This window comes from Artibeus jamaicensis, unplaced genomic scaffold (assembly GCF_021234435.1).
Source record: "Artibeus jamaicensis isolate MK-2021 breed Jamaican fruit bat unplaced genomic scaffold, CSHL_Jam_final contig_387, whole genome shotgun sequence".
Lineage (NCBI taxonomy): Eukaryota > Metazoa > Chordata > Mammalia > Chiroptera > Phyllostomidae > Artibeus > Artibeus jamaicensis.
Window position 1 is genome coordinate 47,234,188 of NW_026521812.1, and position 20,799 is coordinate 47,254,986.

General features: G+C 38.4%; 1 protein-coding gene across 1 annotated transcript in view; it reads right to left on the reverse strand.

Moving 5' to 3' along the window:
- MEI4 (meiotic double-stranded break formation protein 4) overlaps positions 1 to 20,799 on the reverse strand; it is a 141,288-nt gene that overhangs the window by 99,387 nt on the left and 21,102 nt on the right. Inside the window, exon 3 of the mRNA XM_037146551.2 lies at positions 4,257 to 4,792. Coding sequence (XP_037002446.2) covers positions 4,257 to 4,792 — 536 coding nt within the window. The remainder of the gene's footprint in view (positions 1 to 4,256; positions 4,793 to 20,799) is intronic.

Sequence of the window (20,799 nt, forward strand, 5' to 3'; positions counted from 1 at the left end):
TACCATTGCAAAATCTAAATAGAATCATAAGCATTCTGGTGTTAAACTTCTATGATAAGATCCTGGCCTGTAAAGAAATAGGTGACAGGCGCTGGCCCTGGCTCACTTGGTTGGAACATCATCCAGTAAACTGAAAAACTTCGGGTTTGATTTCCAAATAGGGCACATGCCTGGGTTATGGGTTCAGCACCTGGCTGGGGTGTGTGCCAGAGGCAACTGACCAATGCTTCTCTTTCATGCTGATGTTTCTCTCCCTTTCTTTCTCCCCCACTTCCTCTTCAAAAGCAATGAAAAAATGTTCTCAGGTGAGGATTAAAAAACAAAAGAAAAATAAATAGGTGGCAGCACAATGCTAGGGGTAGCTCATGCCTTTTCTAGTCACAGAAATCAACATGTTTTAGGGTGTGGAATTATAGGAAAGGTCAAGTAGTCAATCAAATTGATACCTCAAAGGTACACATTTCTGGCCCAAGGCAAGTACATGGGCAGGTGAGGCAGGTGCTACACTGAGCCTGCCAGAAGATGACAGCTCAAACAAGTCCAGACTGCTCCCCAGGTGCCATATATGTAGACCTTTGTAAGCTATCCGGTTTCAAGATATCTTCTATATCTGTCAAATATGTCTTGTACATTATACCTTCTAGTTCACCTAATGGTTATCCTAAAAGTATAATACAGATGTTCTCCCCTTTCCACAGGGAATTTGTCCAAGTTCCCCAGTGAATGCCTGAAACCATGAATAGTACTGAACTCTCCATATACTATGTTTCTTCTTATACACATATAATAAAATTTAATTTATAAGTTAAGCATAGTAAAAGGCTAACAACAATAAAACAGAACAATTATAACAATATGCTGTAATAAACATTATGCAAATGTGGTTTCCTTCTCTCTCTCACTGTACTATACTCACCCTTCTTCCTGTGATGATGTGAGATGATGCAATGCCTACGTGATGAGATGAAGTGAGGACAATGACATAGGCATATTGATGGTGTGTTAGGCTACTATAAGAATTACTTGAACACAAACACTGCAGGACAGTGGATCTGATAACCCAGATGACTACTAAGTGACTAATAGGCAGGTAGCCTATGAAGTGTGAATACACTGGACAAAGGAATGATTCAAGTCCTGGATTGGGTGAGATTTCATCACACTACTCAGAACAGTGTCCCATTTAAAATTTACGATCTGTTTATTTCTCAAAATTTCCCTTAATATTTTTAGACAATGGTTGACTGCAGATATCTGATACCATGGAAAGCAAAAATGTGGATATGGGGGAACTTCTATACAGACATATATCTAAGATAACAATTCCTTAAAAAATTGTTATTAAGTTTCCAAAATAACACAAAATTAATAAGCTTTATACAAATCTGAAAATTCAAAAATCATATTTTTCTCTAAACTTAGTAATAATTACAACAAAGTTAATATCAGGGAATTATTTAAAATAACTTCCAGGGTATCTATTTCAATCTTCCTATCTCTTGAATTCTTACAGCCCATACATAACTGATATTCACAATGATGACCTCAAAATTTTGAAAGATACCAAGTTCTCATTGTTCATTAAACACTAAGTGAGGTCAGAATAATTTTACAAGTAAATATATTGAGAACATGTGGTTGAAAATTTATATTTTATTTAAAGCCTGGATATTTGTGAATTACAAATATGTGAAACCTGTCAGAATATTAAAGTATATACTCACACCTTTTCTTACCACATTGCACAAATATAAGTTCACTTTAATGAAATCAACAGCAGGGCTCAACTTTTTAAGTGGTATAATTTAATTAAACACTTCTAACCAATGAAACAGGTTTTCCCAAAGAAGCATACTCTTTCTAAACTATGTTATTTTGTTTTAATCAATCAGGACTAGAAGCAATAAAAATGCAATAATAGGAGGTATCCTGTATTTTATGTCAGAATATGTTATTTCTTGAAACTTGGCTTATTACACAAGGAAAGGCAAAAAATGGAAAAGCATTTATCAAGAGCAATAATTACTCAATTTTTCTAATAAAGAAGCTTTATGAACATATCTGGGAGATGACGGTGATGGTCATAATGATGGCGATGGTGACAACAATGACAGAAGTTTGAATGACTTAATCTAAGAAGCTTTTGCTGGAGAGGAACAAAAATCCAGAAAGAATGTCATTAAAACCCATTTATGAGTCATCACCCTAACTGTAAGTCCAGTGCACTATTTTATAATTCCCTCTCCAAATGTAAAAATCACCTCTCCAAGAAAACAGCAAAGCCATTCATTTACTTATTCTCCCACTGCTGACCAACTATTCAACAATAGCTTGCACCATGACAAATGTTATTGACCTACACTTCAGAGCCCTCTGTACCTTCAGATGCTTCTTCTATACACCCCTTTACTTCCATACAATTCCCAAGGCTACTCTTGTGTAGTCCAATCCTTAAGTAAAAGACTAGGCTGAAAACATAGCTGCATCATCTGACAACTGATAAGCAAAATAAATGTGAGCATCTGAAAGGTTCCAAGTCACACAAAACCTGTTTAAAATAGTTTTAACAGAAGAAAGCAAAAAGAAATGAAGGAATGTTGAATACTTGATATATTTATCGATGGTTAAGAAACAGAAAACATATATCAAACAGTATTATGGAAATCTAATTGACCATATCAGGTAGAAAAAAAATTTTCCCAGACAGAAAATTCAATGTCTTTCACAAATGCCAAAAGGTTAATCATAAAGTTTTCTGCAATACTGATCAAATCATACCTTAAGAGGGAAAAGAAGAACAGATTTATGTGCAACAAGTTAAGTTATTAGTTCAAATTTTGTCAGGGATTTGAAAATTTAGGTAAAGCTGGCACTGCATAAAAAACCCTGAGCATTAGATAATGGCACTGAGGACAAACACTCGACAATGATATGTCAAAAGAAACAAAGGCCAACAACACTTTTCCTATAGTGAAATACACTTATTAAGTTAGACCTTTCAGTTTCCTCTGTGATATTTTTAGTAGTCAATTCAAAAGGAATAAAATGGCCCTGGCCAGTATAGCTCGGTTGGTTGGATCCATAACCAAAGGGTTTCGTGTTTGATCCCTGGTCAGGACATATACAGGAGGCAGCCAGTTGATGCTTCTCTCTCACATCAATGTCTGTCTCTCTCTGTCTCTCCCTGCCTCCCTCCCTCTCTCTCTAAATGCAATGAAAACATGTACTCTTTGGGTCAGGATTAAAAAAATATTTAAAAAGAATTGAAATGTAAAGGTATGTGGACTTTCCCAAACAAAGGAGCAGCTAGTGAGGAAAACAGGAAGTAAGACAAAAAATGACTCCATTACTTCTCAAGAGCTAAAGAACAAAAACCACCTTGGGCCACCTCCATGTCACTTGTGAAAAAAAGAATCCCCGAGTCAACCTTTCTAAGCAATGTTAAATAAATAAGAAAAAACTGTAATAAAGCCATATGTTATGTGTTCCTTAGCCAATTTATTCAATTAACCCACATCTGCAGAAGGTCCATAGGGTATCATGCCACCTACGTGAGAAATTCTAAAAGAAAAATATTTTTTGACTTCCAGGCATCTGCTAGTCAATTTCAGAAAAAGAAAAAACTCAATACCATACAGAAAATCCATCATGAGGAATTTATCACTCATAGAAGTTACAGATTGGGAAACCATCAAGGTTACTCTTTTATTTTTTGTTGTTTTTTTAAAAATATATTTTTACTTATTTTTAGAGAGAGGGGATGGGAAGGAAAAAGAGTGGGAGAGAAACATCAATGTGTGGTTGCCTCTCATGTGTCCCCTACTGGGGACTTGGCCTGCAACCCAGGCATGTGCCCTGACTGGGAATCTAACATGCAACCCTTTGCTTCACAGGCCCGTGCTCAATCCACTGAACTACACCAGCCAGGGCAGGTTTTTTTTTAATAATGAGATTTTTTTTTGAGCAATAGGAAGTAAACGTAGGAAGGACAAAACAAAAGAGAAGAATCCAGGGATGTAGACAAAGGTAATTCAAAGTAAAAAGACACCAACCTGAAGCCCAGGCACCCAAGTAGAGAACAATGCTGTGGCAATCAGAGGCTACAGGTGGGGACATGACAATGGGTAATAGCTGCAAAAGGTCCAATTAAATACTCTGAGCCACCGGGCTAAAGGACAACAATAGGCAAAATCCAATGGGAATGTCCATGAAAATTACAGATATTATTTTATAAATAGAAGAGATTTATTACTTACCCGATTAATATGGTTGTTTCTTAAAATAATCTGTAGTAGGGTTTTCTCAAATTCTTCCAACTTCTTGGAACACTTTTTAAGAATATGATTAGATAAGTCACGATCACTGATCAATCTAGCTAAAGTATCAACAGCTTCTGTCCAAAAACTTGAAAAAGGAAATTTGGGTTCACGGTAAAAAGTGATCAGGCCATCCAGCAACTGAAAAACAGAATCAGACACCGTTGAAGAGTTGTTTTCAAAGTGGCTTAAGTCTGTTTTGAGACTCCCTGATTCTGTCCAGCTCTTCAGCTCAAGTAGATGATGCAAGAATTGCATGTGAGAAGACAAAGGATTTTCCGAAGTAGCACAATGTTTCTTCCCAATGGGCAATGATGGAAAGGGTGTGGGGGCATAGCTCTCCACAAAATCCTGTGATACCTCTGAAGTTTCAGTCCTCTGCTCATTTGATAAATCACACCCAGAATCTTCCAGCACAGTTAATGTATTTTCAGAAGTTCCTGGTTCCTGAACCTGTAACTGGGAAGATGAGTCTCCTGAAATAGAAAAAAAATACAAGTGTAATATTTCTAGAGCTAAAATATTTTCATACAAAAACTAGACATTGACTTTTCTAACTCAAAATACTAAATGAAGCACGTAGATATGTATTAAACATTTTAAAACAGTAGTATAAAAACTGAATAGATGAAAAACAAAGTAATTGCTTAGGCTTACAGTAGACAAGGTCTTTGTCTTTACTGGTAGAAAGCAAAGGTGATATTACCCATATCACTCTTTCTCATTCAACTAAGTACCACACTTGAAAGATACAGAAGGGTTACTACAAAACCTGAAGGAGGCTGCTATCTAGTATAGATTCCAACAAAGAGATAAGGTGTCTCTGGAAAGAGATTTACTATGAAAACAGGACGATCCTGGTTAATTTAGTGCATTCTGGAAGAGGTGATGGTGGGAGTAAGTTATAAAACATAAGCAGAAATTCAAAATTAAAAGTTAGGGGAACTGAGGAAGACAGACAATTCCACATATCAAAGGGGTAAGCACAAAAGCACAGGTTTAAGAAGAAAAAGAAAAGCATTGTGTCTATAAGGACCCAGAGTAATTTTACATTCCTTTTACAAAGAAAAATAAGGCAAGAAATTAAGATGGAGAAGTATGTAGAGGAAAGGTCATAAAAGATCTTAAAAAGATGTATTAAGGACCCTAGTTTATAGGTAGAGTACAGAATGAATGTAATTTAGATTTGAATAATGTAAGATCACTTGGGAAAAATTATACACATCCACACATGTACTTATATACAAAAATAAGCAATTTATATGTGTATGTGTACTCATTTATAATGTCGATCTATCTATGGATACTTGACACTATTTCTATAACTGCTAGAATCTTCTCATTACCAGAGAAATGCTGTAGTTAAAGTTTTCCCTAGTAACTTCAGGTTTTTCTTTGATAGAAATACCATCAGAAACACAAAGAAGGTTGTTTATGAAAAGATTATCAGTAAAATATATACACAAAATTGAAAAATTCTCATTTTTTAAAATTAAATTTTTTGTATTGTTATTCAAGTACAGTTATCTCCATTCTCCCTCCCATCACTCCCCCAACCCCAGCCTCCCCACTTCCCACACTTGATCCTACCCCCCTTTGGTTTTGTCCATGTGTCCTTTACTCATGTTCCTGAAAACCTTTCCTCCTTTCCCCCCATTATCCCCTCCTACCCCCCCTCTGGTTACTGTTAGTTTGTTCTTAATTTCAATGTCTCTGGTTATATTTTATTTGCTTGTTTGTTTTTTTGATTAGGTTCCACTTATAGATGAGATAATATGGTATTTATCTTTCACTGCCTGGCTTATTTCACTTAGCAAAATGCTCTCCAGTTCCATCCATGCTGTTGCAAAGGGTAGGAGCTCCTCCTTTCTTTCTGCTGCATAGAATTCCATTGTATAAATGTACCACAGATTTTTGATCCACTCATTTACTGATGGGCACTTAGGAATTCTTATTGAACATTCACACATGTAAATATATATGAAGCCAAATTTGAGAACTATTCCTGTCAGTGATAGAAGCAGGAAAGAGGCACTGAACAGTGTAATGCAGAAAAGTGAAATAGTCTTATTTTCATTTCATAGATCCCTCTGTTGACTATCTGAAGAGCAAACTGGAGGAGGACACAGTAAGACACTGAAAGATCAATTAGAAGGCACCTCTGTTAGTCCTAGTACCACGTGGTGAGAGAAATGAACTAAGTAGTAGTGGTAGAAAGGAAAGGTAGGGATTGACCAGGAAATAAATACAAAACATCAAAATGTAATCTGGAAGCCAGATGACTGACTAGATGTAGGCAATGAAGTAAAAAGAGGAACAAATGCCATGGTTCTAACTTAAGTGACTGGGTGTTACCAACTGAAATGGTAAAAACATGGACAAATAACTGACTTAGAAGAAACTGAGAAGTTCAGGTTTGGTCATGTAAACTCTGAGGCAACTGTTAGACATCCAGGCGAAGATATTCATCTGGAAATTGGCCACACGAACCTAAGGGTGGACAAGGGCTCTAGACTACAAATACATGTTCAGAGTTATCAGTGTGTAGATAGTATCTGAAGTAATAAAAATGGTTGTAAACACCTGGGAAGAGGACATGCACTGACCAGAACAAGGGATCATAGAGGGGTGCTGAGGAGTATCAATATTTGAGGAATGAGTAAAGAAAAAAATAATCATCAAGGAGACAGAATGAACAATTAAAGAAGTACAAGAAGAATAAAAATGATAGTGTCATGGAAGTTAAGGAAGCAGTTTTGAGGAGAATTATATGCAATAGAGAAGTCCAAGAAAATAAAGAGCTGGAAAAATATGTTGGAATTACTGATTAGAAAATCACCAGTGACTAATCCACAGCAGCTCTGGTTGGTCAGGGTGGTGGACAGAGGTCAGATTGCAGTGGACTTAAGGATAATGGGCAAAAAGTAAGGGAAGAACGGTAAGACTTCTGAGGACATGCACGGATCAGGAGAGTACAAACTGAAGAGTAACTGATGCCAATGGGGTGTGACAAATTAGGGGAAACATGAGCAATTATAGACTCAGAAGAGAAAAAACAATAGAGAAGCAAGTGTTGGAAATATGAGAAAAAAATAAAAGTGCCAGGTGGGCGTGGCCCTAGAGAAGGCGGGAGGCTGATTCTAGGACCCCAGTGGATGGGCTGTGCTTAGTGATGTGTAAGTACTTTTTTTTCCTCGAAAGCTGAGAGAGAGATGATGAGAATGTATACGGATAGAAAAAAAATGCCACTGTCATAGAGGAAGTTATTTCTTCTATGGAAATATCCATAGGATATTTCACCTAAAAAGTTATATACACACGTATTTTTTAAAGCTAGAGACAGGGAACGCTAACTGAACAGGGCATAAGAATAATGATGGAAGTAACATTTTCTATGCTCACTACCATATATTTGAAAATCTATCTAATTTGTTGCTCTTTTATCTCCATCAGCAAAATTAAAAACTGATGAGGCAAAATCAGAGAACTGAGCTTTAATTCGGAATTCATTCACTTAACAAGTGCCTACTATAATCACTGCAGATATGCAAATGTGTGCTTGCTAATTATCACGACAGTATCTGTACTTCATGTTTGGGAGTAATGCAGTTAAGTTAAAAAATGTGGTGGTACCCAGAGCAGTGAACTACCAGCAAAGTGTTAACTGCATGCAGCTATTTCTGTGCTACAACAGGCAGACAGCCTGGCTGTTTTAGGCAAACAGGCAGTTTTCTTTTTTTCACATAAGCAAGGACAAACACTTGAAATGACTTCTTACCATCCATTTTTCTCTTCACAAAAGTAGAGGAGGGGAGTTACTATGGTAATTATGCAGGTAGATTACATTTTCTAAAATTTTATTTTATTTCTCTATTTACTTTATCTGTATCTCTTTTTTAAATATTTTAAATTTATTTCTCTTTTAGAGGGGAAAGGAAAGAGACAGGGAGAGAAATATCAATGTATGGTCGCCTCTCGTGCATCCCCTGCTGGGATCTGGCCTGCAACCCAGGCATGTGCCCTGACTGGGAATCGAACCACAATACTCTGGTTCACAGATCCACGCTCAGTCCACTGAGCTACACCAGCCAGGGCTGTTTTATCTTTTTCTATCACCATTCATGCTCCCTGTACCCTCTTCCACCTCCACCCAGCCCCTCCCCCCAACCACCACACTGTTGTCCATGTTCATGCATTTTCTTTTTTTGTTGTTTAATGCAAAATGGTGCTCCACTAGGAAAGTGAACACAAGTTTAAATATTTCATTAACCTACTCAATTTTTCATCAGTGTAAGCTGAATTTCATGGTTGATGATTTTAAGGAAGGCTCATAAAAATACATTCTACCAACTATTAAATTGAGAAGCAAAAAACTTCTTTTCTGCTTTTCACTCCTCGCTGGTGTGCCTTTTGGCAAACGGCAACCACACCATCTCATCTCCTCCGTGTACTGATGGGGACAGAGTTGAAAGGAACTGTTCACATGCTCTGGGGAGAGGAATGCACAAACCCAGCCACCACTGTCCCTGGTTACCCTGTTTCTGGACCCTGAGGAAAGACTGATGAGGGCACTATGTTGGAGATGCCATAGTATAAAACCACACAGAAAGAAATCTCCTCTCTGTTTCCTAAAGGAATGCATAAACTCCACGCTGAGATTTTATACAATATGGCTAACAGCATTCAAGTTGCTCTTATCAATTGAACAGAAGAATCTTAGGTTCATATTTCACTTTACAAAGTAGTTTCATCACATAATTCAATTGTTGTTCACAACGCTGGAAGATATGTTATTACCAGTAACGAAATGCAGGTTCAGCTTGATTAAGAGGCCTGACAAAAGCCATGCAGTGAGCAAGCGAAACCAATTCTTCAGTTCCAAGTCCAATCATGTTCTAACCACAGAAAAGAAGCCTGTGTGTTTCCACGCCAGCTTCTGAACATTTTCATTACAATATTCATCTATTTCTATGTTGTCCACTTGCTCATGAGCTCCTGAATGGCAGAAGCCCTGTCTCTTGTAATTTTTGTGGTCATCTCACTGAATAGCAGTATTATCTGTAGACAATACCTTATTGGGAGAAACGCCTAGTGCCACAACTTGCAGCCTGGCTGTGACCTATCATCTTCTTCATTGTAAATATCCATTATGACTCAGAATCAACTCCTCTGCAACATATGCCAAATTATAACATTTTTATAAATACATAAGAAAGATAACATAGGATACATACAGACAGAAAGAATATGGTTATTGCAAATCATTTAAAAATGTTTCAGAATACTTGCTAACAAATAGCCAACAATATGCTTTTCACAGTATCAACTACCTCTTTTAACCAATAACCAATTTATTTCCTCTCCTATTTGTTCACAGTGATGCAAACTTTGAAGATGGAAAACAGCATTTGCATTGGAAACCAACACTTCCATAATAGAAAGCACTCACTGCCTAATAAAGTAAACAATAGTGGGCAAGTATCTATTGTACATATCCTTATATGATGGAAAAGAGAAATAGGAGTAAAAAGCTTTCTAGAGAAAATTAAACATTTTCAGAGACTTCTGCCAAGATGGAGGCATAGGTGGAAACTCTGTGTCCTTGCACAACCAAATCTAAAAACAACAAAGTTTTAACAATAATAAACACAATCAAATCACACAGAAAATTGACAATACAGAGTCTGAAAACAATGAACCACTCAGCTAAACTGGTGAGAGAGGCGAAGCCAGCAGCGAAGTGGGTCGGGCAAAAAAGATCCCCCGACCTGGGAGGTGCGCAGACAGCCAAGGGCGCGGATCCCAGGTGTGGACTTGCAACGGGAAGACACAAGGAAGAGGCGAGGCTGGCTCTCTGAGGTCGGTCGCACTTTTGCACTCAGATAAACAGGTGAGGGGGGGGTGATCGATGAGGTGAACTGGGTGAGCAGAGAGGACTGCCATTGCTCCCTCTCTGACCCCACCCCCACACACAACGTCACAAACCAGCGACATGGGTAGCCTCGCCCTGGTGAACATCTAAGGCTCCTCTCCTCATATGTAATAGGCACAAACAGATCAAAACATGGCTCAAGAACAACTCAGAGGCCCAGAGCCCATAAATCTAAGCAATGAAGAAAGAGCCAAACTTTCAGATGCACAGTTCAAAACAGTGGTGATCAGGATGCTCACAGAACTGGTTGATTTTAGTCACAAATTAGAGGAACATATGAAGGCTAAACTAATTGAAATGAATGATAATGCACAGGAAACCAACAGTAATGGAAAGGAAACTGGGACTCAAATCAAGGGAGTGGACCAGAAGGAAGGAAAAAAATCACCAAACAGAAAAATATGAAGAAACAAGAATTCAAAAAAATGAGGAGAGGCTTAGGAACCTCCAGGACATCTTTAAATGCTCCAACATCCGAATTATAGGGGTATCAGAAGGGGAAGAGGAACAGTCACGAGTGGACACCTTATTTGAACAAATAATAAAGGAGAACTTCCCCATTCTGGCAAAGGAAATAGACTTCCAGGAAATCCAGGAAGCTCAGAGAGTCCCAAAGAAAGAAGTTGGACCCAAGGAGGAACACACCAAGGCACATCATCATTACATTACCCAAGATTAAAATGAAGGAGAGAATCCTAGAAGGAGCAAGACATAAGGGGACAGTCACCTACAAAGGAGTTCTCATCAGACTGTCAGCGGATTTCTCAAAAGAGACCTTACAGGCAAGAAGGGGCTAGAAAGAAGTATTCCAAGTCATGAAATCCAAAGACCTACATCCAAGATTGATCTATCCAGCAAAGCTTTCATTTAGAATGGAAGGGCAGATAAAGTGCTTCTCAAATAACGTCAAATTCCAGGAGTTCATCATCACCAAGCCCTTACTATATGAGATGTTAAAGGGACTTACCTAAGAAAAAGAAGATAAAAAAGATGAACAGTGAAAAGACAGCAAACGCGCAGTTATCAACAACCACACCTAAAACAAAAGCAAATTAAAAGGACAGCTAGATCAGGAGTGAACCATAGAAATGAAGATCACATGGAGGGTTAGCAACAGGGGAGTGGGAGGAGGAGAAGGGGGGAGAAGGTACAGAAAATAAGTAGCATAGACAGTAGATAGAAAATAGATAGGGGGAGGGTAAGAATAGTAGGGGAAATACAGAATCTAAAGAATTTGAGACAGGTGTTCATGAACTAAAGGGGGGAGATGTGGGGGAGGGGTGTGCAGGGTGGAGGGGGACAGAGGGGGGAAATAGAACAAATGTAATGGCATAATCAATAAAATAAAAATATATTAAAAAATTAAACATTTTCAGTGATATAAAATATTGACAGGTTATAATCTCTGAAAATAGGCATTAATAATATATTTACTCATTCAAACATCATTTTTAAATATCCAAGCTTATTTGAGTAATATATAGCATGGAAAAGGACAATAACATACCCCTATCTCTTTAAATGTGTCTTAGAAACTACGTTTGGATTCTTCTACTCATTTGCTTAGATGACTTTTCTAAGCCTAAATCTCAAAGCATCATACCAAAGAGAAATCAGAGCCATGCCGCTGCGACATTCTGCAATTCGTTTTTTTCCAGGAGGGACTGACAGGAAGCAGAAGTCAAATGCTGCTGCTTCTTTTAACTTCTTAGTGGGCTGAAAGGACTGAAGACAGTAACTTCTTTCCAAGTTGCTGGATATTACCTAATACGTTTTTCATTAGATTTGAAAGAGATAAACTACACCCCCCCCCAATCCAGCACCATCTAGCACACGTTAAATACTCAAACTGCCAGGGCTGTCCAAACCATAGCCCACAGGCCAAATGCACCTCAGGATGGCTATGAATGCAGACCAACACAAAATCGTAAATTTACTTAAAACATTATGAGATTTTCTGAGTGTGTGAGTACATGTCGCAAAGTATTTAATGTGTGGCCCAAGACAACTCTTCTTCCACTGTGGCTCAGAGACACCAAAAGGTTAGACACCCCTGCATGTAAAGCCTCTTTGTGCCCTACCCTGTATTACCTATTGCCATTAAATAGTTATAGACATGGAGAATATAAATTATGCTAAAGTGTGAAATTACATATAAAACATATGAAATAAAGTATAAAATAAAATTATAGATTCTAAAATATCCTACAGTCTCTTATACATTGGATTCCATAGACATTCAGCATTCAGTTCTACTTTACTGAGCCCTTAACACTTCCGTTTTCTTTCAGTTACTTCCATTTCAAAGTGAATCTCTAGTACCCAACCAAATATTGTGGATCCAGTGCTCTCCTCCCACACACCTGCCCTAAAAATGCCCATCCTTGAATCTACAGCAAATTTATTTCCTTCTGCTCCCCAAATATTCACACCCACATCAATTCTTGCTGCCTTTTGCCACCCATTTCTGCAGTCCCTGCTCACTTATAAAATGAAACCTACAGAAACAATTATTCAAAAAGCATCCTTTTCTGTATATCCTAAAGGTCCCACAAACTTCATGCTATGCTTAAAAAACTAAAATCTTCATGCACTGCACACACCAACAAACAATTCATGTTTTTTCTACATGTTGTCTATCTCAGCTGATAGCGGACTATTTCTTCAGTCACTGGGCCTGGAGCGAGGAATCATCCTTGACTTTCTCTATCACGCACATTCAGTGAAACGCTATAGTATGCTGATTCTACCTCTGACACAAGTGTTAGTCAGGACTCTCCAGAGAAACAGAATACACATAAACACACACAGAGGTATTTATTATAAGAAACTGGCTCATACAACTATGAAAACTGAGATGTCCCAAGATCTACAGTCGGCAAGCTGGAGACCTAGCAGAGCCAGCGGTGTAGTTCCTGACCGACTATAAAGCCTGAGAACCAGGAACTCTGAGGATATAAGTTCCAGTCTGAAGGCTAGCAGGGTCAAGCTCTTAAGGCAGGAAGAGACCGATGTTCCAGCTCCAAAGCAGTCAGAAAGAAGGAATTTACTCTTGCTCAGCCTTTTTGTTCTGTTCAGGAGTTCAACTGTTTGCATGAGGCCCATCCCCATTAGGGAAAGCAATCTGCTTTCCTTGGTCTATTCAAACTTAATCATATCCAAAAATACCCTTACAGACACATCTAAAATAATTTTTGACCAAATATCTGGGCAACAGATGGTCCAGACAAGTGGATACATAAAATCAACCATCACTACACATGTCTGAATCTGTCTTTCTCTAGTTCTTTCCACCACTTTAGTTCACACCATTACCATCTCTTACTCTGATTACTGCAATGCCTAAATGTCATCTTCTGGGCCTCATTCTGAACTGGCCTGAGGGTCACCCTGCTAAAATGCTAGTTTAATGCCAGGATTGCCATCCTCAAAACCTTCCAAAATCTTCCCTTAAGTAAAAGACAAAAATCCTCCAAGATCCTCCGCTTAGCCCACAAAGCCTTTCAGTATGTGTCCCTGTCTACTTTTCTAGTGCCTCCATCCTCACTCTTATTTCTATAAAAATAATATTAAATTCTTACCGTTTGCCAAAACACACCATACTTATTCACGCAATTATGCATTTGCACATGCTGTTCCTACTGTCTGGTGTGTTCATATACTATAGCCCAGGAATAGACTGATTCTTCAAACCCTGCTTCTAATTCTGTGAAACCTTCCCTGTTCAGCCCAGAGCAGGAGAAATCACACCCTATCTGGGTTATCTTGTACCTTACACATACTTCTATAAATGCATCCACTAACCTGTTTGGAATGTATTAGTAACTCCCCACTGGAATGTAGAAATTCTTAAGGGCAGACACAGAGTTACTACTCTGGGTACTTCTTCTGCCTGATTCCAGTTTCTACATGGTGGGCGGTCTAAATATTTGAGATTAGATATATACAAAAAATGAAATCAAATAGCATATATTCTACTCACTGAAATGTCATCTGTCATCACAAGCATATATAAATATATAATTTGCCACTACCAACTATGATTTCTTAGCATGAAAGATAATTACATGCACTGATAAGCAGAACAATTTAAAAGTAATGTTTATGCCACCTGGTGGTCAAACGGGAAATGCAATTTTAAAGTACTACACAATTCATCTGAAGTGTTTCACTTTAAAGCAATTGTCTGTCTTCTGAAGGATATATTTTAGCCTGTTGCAAAGCATACTTGACAACTGCTGACAAAATTTTTTTAAAGATTTGTTTAATACCACTCTAGAAACCTGTATCACAATTCTAACTTTGAATACACCAAGTGAAACAGCAATGTCAAATGTATGAAATGATAAACTAATGGAATAATATGTCTTAGCTGAATTATCTTCACTGCATGAGGTTTCTAAAACAAAACAGTGTATTTGTTTTTGTATTTGTATTTGTCAGCATGGTTCAGGACTATATGACTGTACAATTCCTCCTGCCTTCAGGTGCTTAAACTCTAAACTTTTCTAGTTATCCCTCTCTCTCTGCCCTAAGCCATCCAACTACGTTGCCAATTTAAACCTTCCTCATACTTGTGCTTTTGGCTTTCTTCTCTGTTCCAATTTCCTGGATGTCTCCATCTTTCCTGCAGGCTCAAAGAATTTCTTTAAGCAGATGATTCTCAGATTTCTATCTCTAGTCCTGCCTTCTCCCTCAAGCTCAAGTTCCTAGGTATCTCAACACAACTTGATCCCAGCACTTTAAACCTCACATGTCCAAAAGAATCACGTCCTTCACTTAAACATGGTCCAATTTTTAAATAACAGTACTACTGCCCTTCATCTGGAACATCTGAAACCTAAGCATCAACTTTGATTTCTTTGTTGACCCCCATATAGATCTCACTGACAAACAATATTAATCCTGCCTCACTTTTCTGTTCCTTGTACGTACTAAATTTATTCTCATTTTGCGGGCCTTTGTATCAAATGTTCCCTCTCTGCCTGGGATGCTCTTTACACCCCAACCCTGATTTTCTCGAGGCTTCTTCCTTATTATCATTCAAGGGTCTGTTTAAATGTCACTTCTTCAGAGAGGCCAACCCTGACTGCCCTATCTAAAGAAGTCACCAGAATAATCTTGTCACATCTTGCTGTTTTAATTCTCTGAATTTCACTTTTCACTGACTCATCCTTTCCTGCTGCTATAATCTGCCTCATGCACAAGAATGTTCACTCCATGACAGTCCTGGACTGCCTGGTTTACTGCCATATCCCAGAGCCTGGAATACTGAGTAAGAGCTTAATAAATATATACTCAATAAATAAAAATTGCCTTATAACACCTCTTTTATTCTATGTCAAAATAATTACATATGAGACCTGGGCATGACCATGATGGTCTTAACTGCAGTCTCCTTCCTCTTCCAAACAATTCTGAATATGACTAGCCAATTAACTGTGCCTAAATAACCTATCCACAGGTCACCTAAAGAAATCGCTTTCAGAAAGCACACTGACTGGCACATGCCTAGCACACACCCAATATATATTCATTTCCCTTCTATTTTTTCTCCTGGAAAATCTCCAAAGGTTTCTTGCTGCCTACAGGATAAAGCGTGTTTTCCACTGGCTGTCACACCTCTTCTTAATAAGCTTCAACCTAGTTTTTCATCTTATTTTCCAGAACACTACTTCATGCTCTATATGCCATGGTCAAGTTAAGCCGCTTGCCAGTAAATTCCTGTGTCTGTACTTCACACTGTTCTCTCTTGCCTGAAATATCCTAGTATCCATAGCTTTCTAAATCCTACCCATCCTTCAAGGTCAGAAACTTCCTCCCAAAAAACCTGTCAAAAGTCCCATTCTCTAAAGCAAAACAATCACCCTCTTTCTCCTCTGAACATCAGTTTCTCTCTCTGAACCCTTGGGACTCAATGGTTCTAAGTAGTGACCGTGTGGTCCCAGGGGCAGGCTTACATCTTCTCTTTCTTTGTATTCTACACACCATTTGTAGCTAGTAGCTGCTGACTAAAATAGGGCTGAATATATTGAACTAAAGAATTTCTCTAAAGGAAGAATTATTAAGAAAAAATTAGGAGCTGACAAGAAGAAGCAAGCATTCTTTGGATTCTGTCATTTAGGGGGTAAAGACGGGCATCGTAGGTAAAAAGTATAGTCCTAATTTCATTTCCTCACAAATGGTATCAGAGACAGTGGACTCTTAAACCGTAATACCAAAAATCATAGCCCTACAGAACACCACCAAACCCTTAAAAACACAACACTCTGCCAAGTGAACCAATGAATCCACCTCCATAATTGCCATACATCAGTGTATGGATGTTATGAACACTATGTGGAATTGGCAATTCCTAAAATCAGCAATACACCACATACACTGGCCTCCTAATACCACGAATGCCAAACCACTCAGCTTCCTACAATCCAGCCCCAGCTACTTTCCTGCTGAGATTCCACAGATCTCCATCCTCTCCTTGATCAATCCTCTACTTTGATTTCACCTTTTAACTCCAGGGTTCCAACTGCTCACATCTATGCTGCTGTTCTAAGCTGCCTTGGTCCCCCAAACCTCCCCAATTAAGACAATTGAGGTTGACGTTCATTCCCTCCAATACGTCCTCTGAGTTTCCTTATCAAAAATCAGAAGCACTGAGGTCTTTCATCTAGTTCAGTGTTTCCGCCACCTACACATCACCATAGGTGTAGAGCAAACTAAAATTAAGGATTCCTAGGCACCGGTAAGCCGTGTTTCCAGGGGAGGACTCCAGGAACTTGTATTCTAAAAAAAAATTACAGGAGAGTCTCATAATTGAGCAAGTCTCAAGAAAAAAATGCTTCTCTTTACTACCACACCTCTTGTTTCTTTCTGGGCTCAATATCTCCTAGTTTATAAGAACTTTTCAAAAGATTTTATACTGGTGGTTTTCAATCTTTCTTCCACATTACAGTGACTTTGGGAACTTTTTAAAACTCCAGTAACAGATCACAGCCCATGCTAAGTACATCAGAATCTTGGGCAGGGCTGTGCAAACATCAATATTTGTTAAAGCTTTCCAGGTGATTGTAGTGTGAGAACCTTAGATCAATTTATGTCTATTCTGCTTTCTTTGGGTAGCAGGGAAGTGGGCTGTGTCCAACTCCTGCCATCTCTACTTTCACCTTCAAACCTCCCAGAAATGTCTTTCTGTTTCCTCTCTAATGCATTCATGTTTAATTCATGTTTAATATTTCCAAGTTCAGCTGGATTCCCTCTCCCTTTTCAGAGTTCACCTTTGCCAGTTTACTGTCTATTCTGCAGAACTAGGGCTTTACATATTCTAGCTGCCTTCTTCCTGCCTTGTCCTTGGCAAGAACACTTGCCAACCACAGCCTGGGATGCCTACCCAGCGGTCCTGCTCCTATTCCCACTTGCACTCTCCACCCAGCAGCTGGAGCAAGAAGTTTAAAACTCCCGCTCAACGCTCACCAAAGGAGTCCACTGAACAAACCTTACATAATCTGGCTCTTGTCCTCCCTCTGGCCTCATCTCCTGCTTCAGGGCCACTCGGATGACTCTGTCCCTGCAGGGGTCCACGCCAACTCCTCCCCACTGAGGGCCTCCTGACCACCCTGTCTAAATTAGCAGCCCTGCCCCACGCCCAGTCACTCCATCACTTCCACCTCATTTATTTTCTTCACAGCTTTTTACGCTCTCAAAATTTTTCTTGCTTACTGATTTATGTATTATTATCTGTCTCCTCCATTGGAATATAAATTCTATTTCTTCTATCTTCATCAATTAGATCTCCAGAAATCATTGTTTTTGTTGAAGAAATAAATCAACTGACCATAAATAAATATAACCAGAACTAAAACCTCTAGATCATATGCAGTATCTTTGCATGTATCTACCTCAGGAGACCTTGCCTCTCTAACCAGACCATAAGTAGCAAGTAGGCTTCTTCTTCTTTTCCAGCCTTGAAAATCAAGACCAGTACTGAGCCAATACCATATATTTAAGTACTTACTGATTATCCAGACTCTTTACAAGATCTTTAAAAAAGGTATGTGAATTTTTTAAACTACACTAATTTTCAAATACAGGTAATCCTCTGCCTAAAAATACAGGTAATCCTCTGCCAAAAAATACAGGTAATCCTCTGCCAAAAAAACTACTAATTTTCAGATACAGGTAATCCTCTGCCTAAACTGTATGTTTACAATATCACCCCTGAACAAGAAGAACAAGAAGTCTCTCATTTTAATTTGCCTTCTAATTTTTCACCTTTCAATTTCACTCTAACTTATATCCATTTCATTTAGTACCTTGCAAGTTGTAAATCTACAATTGCAGTCTTGATCTGTATGTGGCCATTGAACTGCCTGATGTAGAGCCAGGTACATATTTGTTCTAACTGATACACATATATTCAGATAAAAATATAGAGATCTAAATCAGAGCACTACTACAGGAATGTCCCTAAGTCAACTGCATTTCTAGGAATAAGGACTTCCTCTGACTAGAACATTTTTTAAAGCCTGTCTTATAGAAGGTTTATGGTTATGAGTTCTGGTTTCAAGATTTTATCTACCTATTTATTATTTATTTAAACCTGACATCAGACCATGAAATCTAGGCATCATTTAAAAACTACCCCAAAATTTCCCTGGGTGAGTGGCTCAGTTGGCTGGAGTGTTGCCCCAAATACTAAAAACAGGTTGGGTTTGATACCTGGTCAAGGCACATACCTAGGTTGAAAGTTTGATCCCCAGCCAGGGCGCATACAGGAGCCAACAAACTGATGTTTCTGACATCAATGTTTCTCTCCTCTCCATATCCCCCTCAAGTCAATAAGCATATACTTGGATAAGGGAAAACAAATCAAAAAATTACTGTGGAATACTAGAATCCATTTTTTCCCAAAACCTTACTGATAATCACAGATAATAAGGAAACTGCTTTCTATGCAACAAAGAAAAAAAACCACAAAACTCAGGCAAAGTTAACTTTTTAGTATCACTTAAAGTATGGTTTTATTTATGCCCATGATGGGCATTACTATCTTACAATGTCTCCTTCTTATTAATTTCAGAATTAATAACAGTTCATTCTATCCCCAGGTACCTGCTAAACATTTATCTTCAAATACTGATAACTTAGACTTCTGCAAGAAAATAATCATGTAGTCCTAAGATACACAAAACATTCATAAATCCCCTTCTAATCTCAGTCCCGGTGACTAAAAATAATGTGTCTTGCAAGTATTATAATATGAGTCATAAGACACACTAGTCATTTTTCTAGTGCCTTTCGGAGCCTTGATGAGTTTACCTATAATCTCCCCAAAGTGCTGGGAGTCCTCATAAATTCTGCTGACTCAGCTGAAGGTGCTTTGCCCCAGAACCCTCACTGACCCTGCTGGGCTCAGAAATCACTACTCCTTTTCACATAGAGATGTCACTCTGAGAGAAGTCATGCAATGGATTTTGTAGTTGCCGAAACAGAATTATACAATGTTTTTGTATAATATTGGCTCGTTAAATATAAGTTCCTTTTCCCCTCTAAAATGTAAAATATCTTGACCTTATAATCAACAAAACCAATAAATAGCATAGAAATGCATCACTGATAAATAAAAAATTATCTCCTCAAACTGTCAATTTTCAATATTTTGAATTCCCTAAAGCTAGTCAGTTATTCAATACACTGCATTATTTCTGTTTGTTTCAAAATGCACCTTTGGGACCTTTTCATTCCCCTGCTAGGATTCTAGTCCATGATCTTTTCATTTGTCTTGCTTGGAAGACTACCATCTTCTTCTACGGGGCTTTCTGCCTTCAGCGTCTTCCCCTCTCTTACATGCAATGCACTGTCACTGGGTTAACACTAGTCTTAGTCCATACCTTTTAATGTCTTCTCATTTTTGCAACAAGGTCCAAATTTCATAAAAGCAATCCCATCTCCTGGGATCACACACGACACTCAAACCTCAGGATACACTTCCCTTTGTGGGTTGAGCACACTCCTGCTTACTGAAGTTCAATGTGTCATTCAAAGCTCTCTCACATGCTATCTCTTCCCCTGAATGCTTCCTAAACATACCCACAATTACCTTTCCATTGACAGTCATGAAATTTACTGCCTATTACACGTGTACGGATAGTCTATACATATTCTGCTGTTCTCAGCAAAGTTGCCAATGAATGAATGAACTCCTGGTCACTTGATTTGATAGACGGTTCCTAGTTTCCACATTGCTTGAACTTTCATCTCATGCATTTCCTCATTCACTAAATATTCTCTTCACTTGGTTTATGTCATTAGGCAAAAACCCTAATTATCATTTTTTCTGTCTTCATTTTGCCAACTGCTATAGTCTGAATATTTATGTTCCCCTAAAATTCATATGTTAAAATCCTAACCACCAAAGTAATGATATTAAGAGGTAAGGCCTTTGGGAGGTGATTAGGGGATGAGGGTGGAATCTCCGGAATGGAGTCAGTGCCATCACCCCGGAAGCCCCGGGAACTCCCACCCTTCCACCACGTGAGGACACAGCAGGAAAGT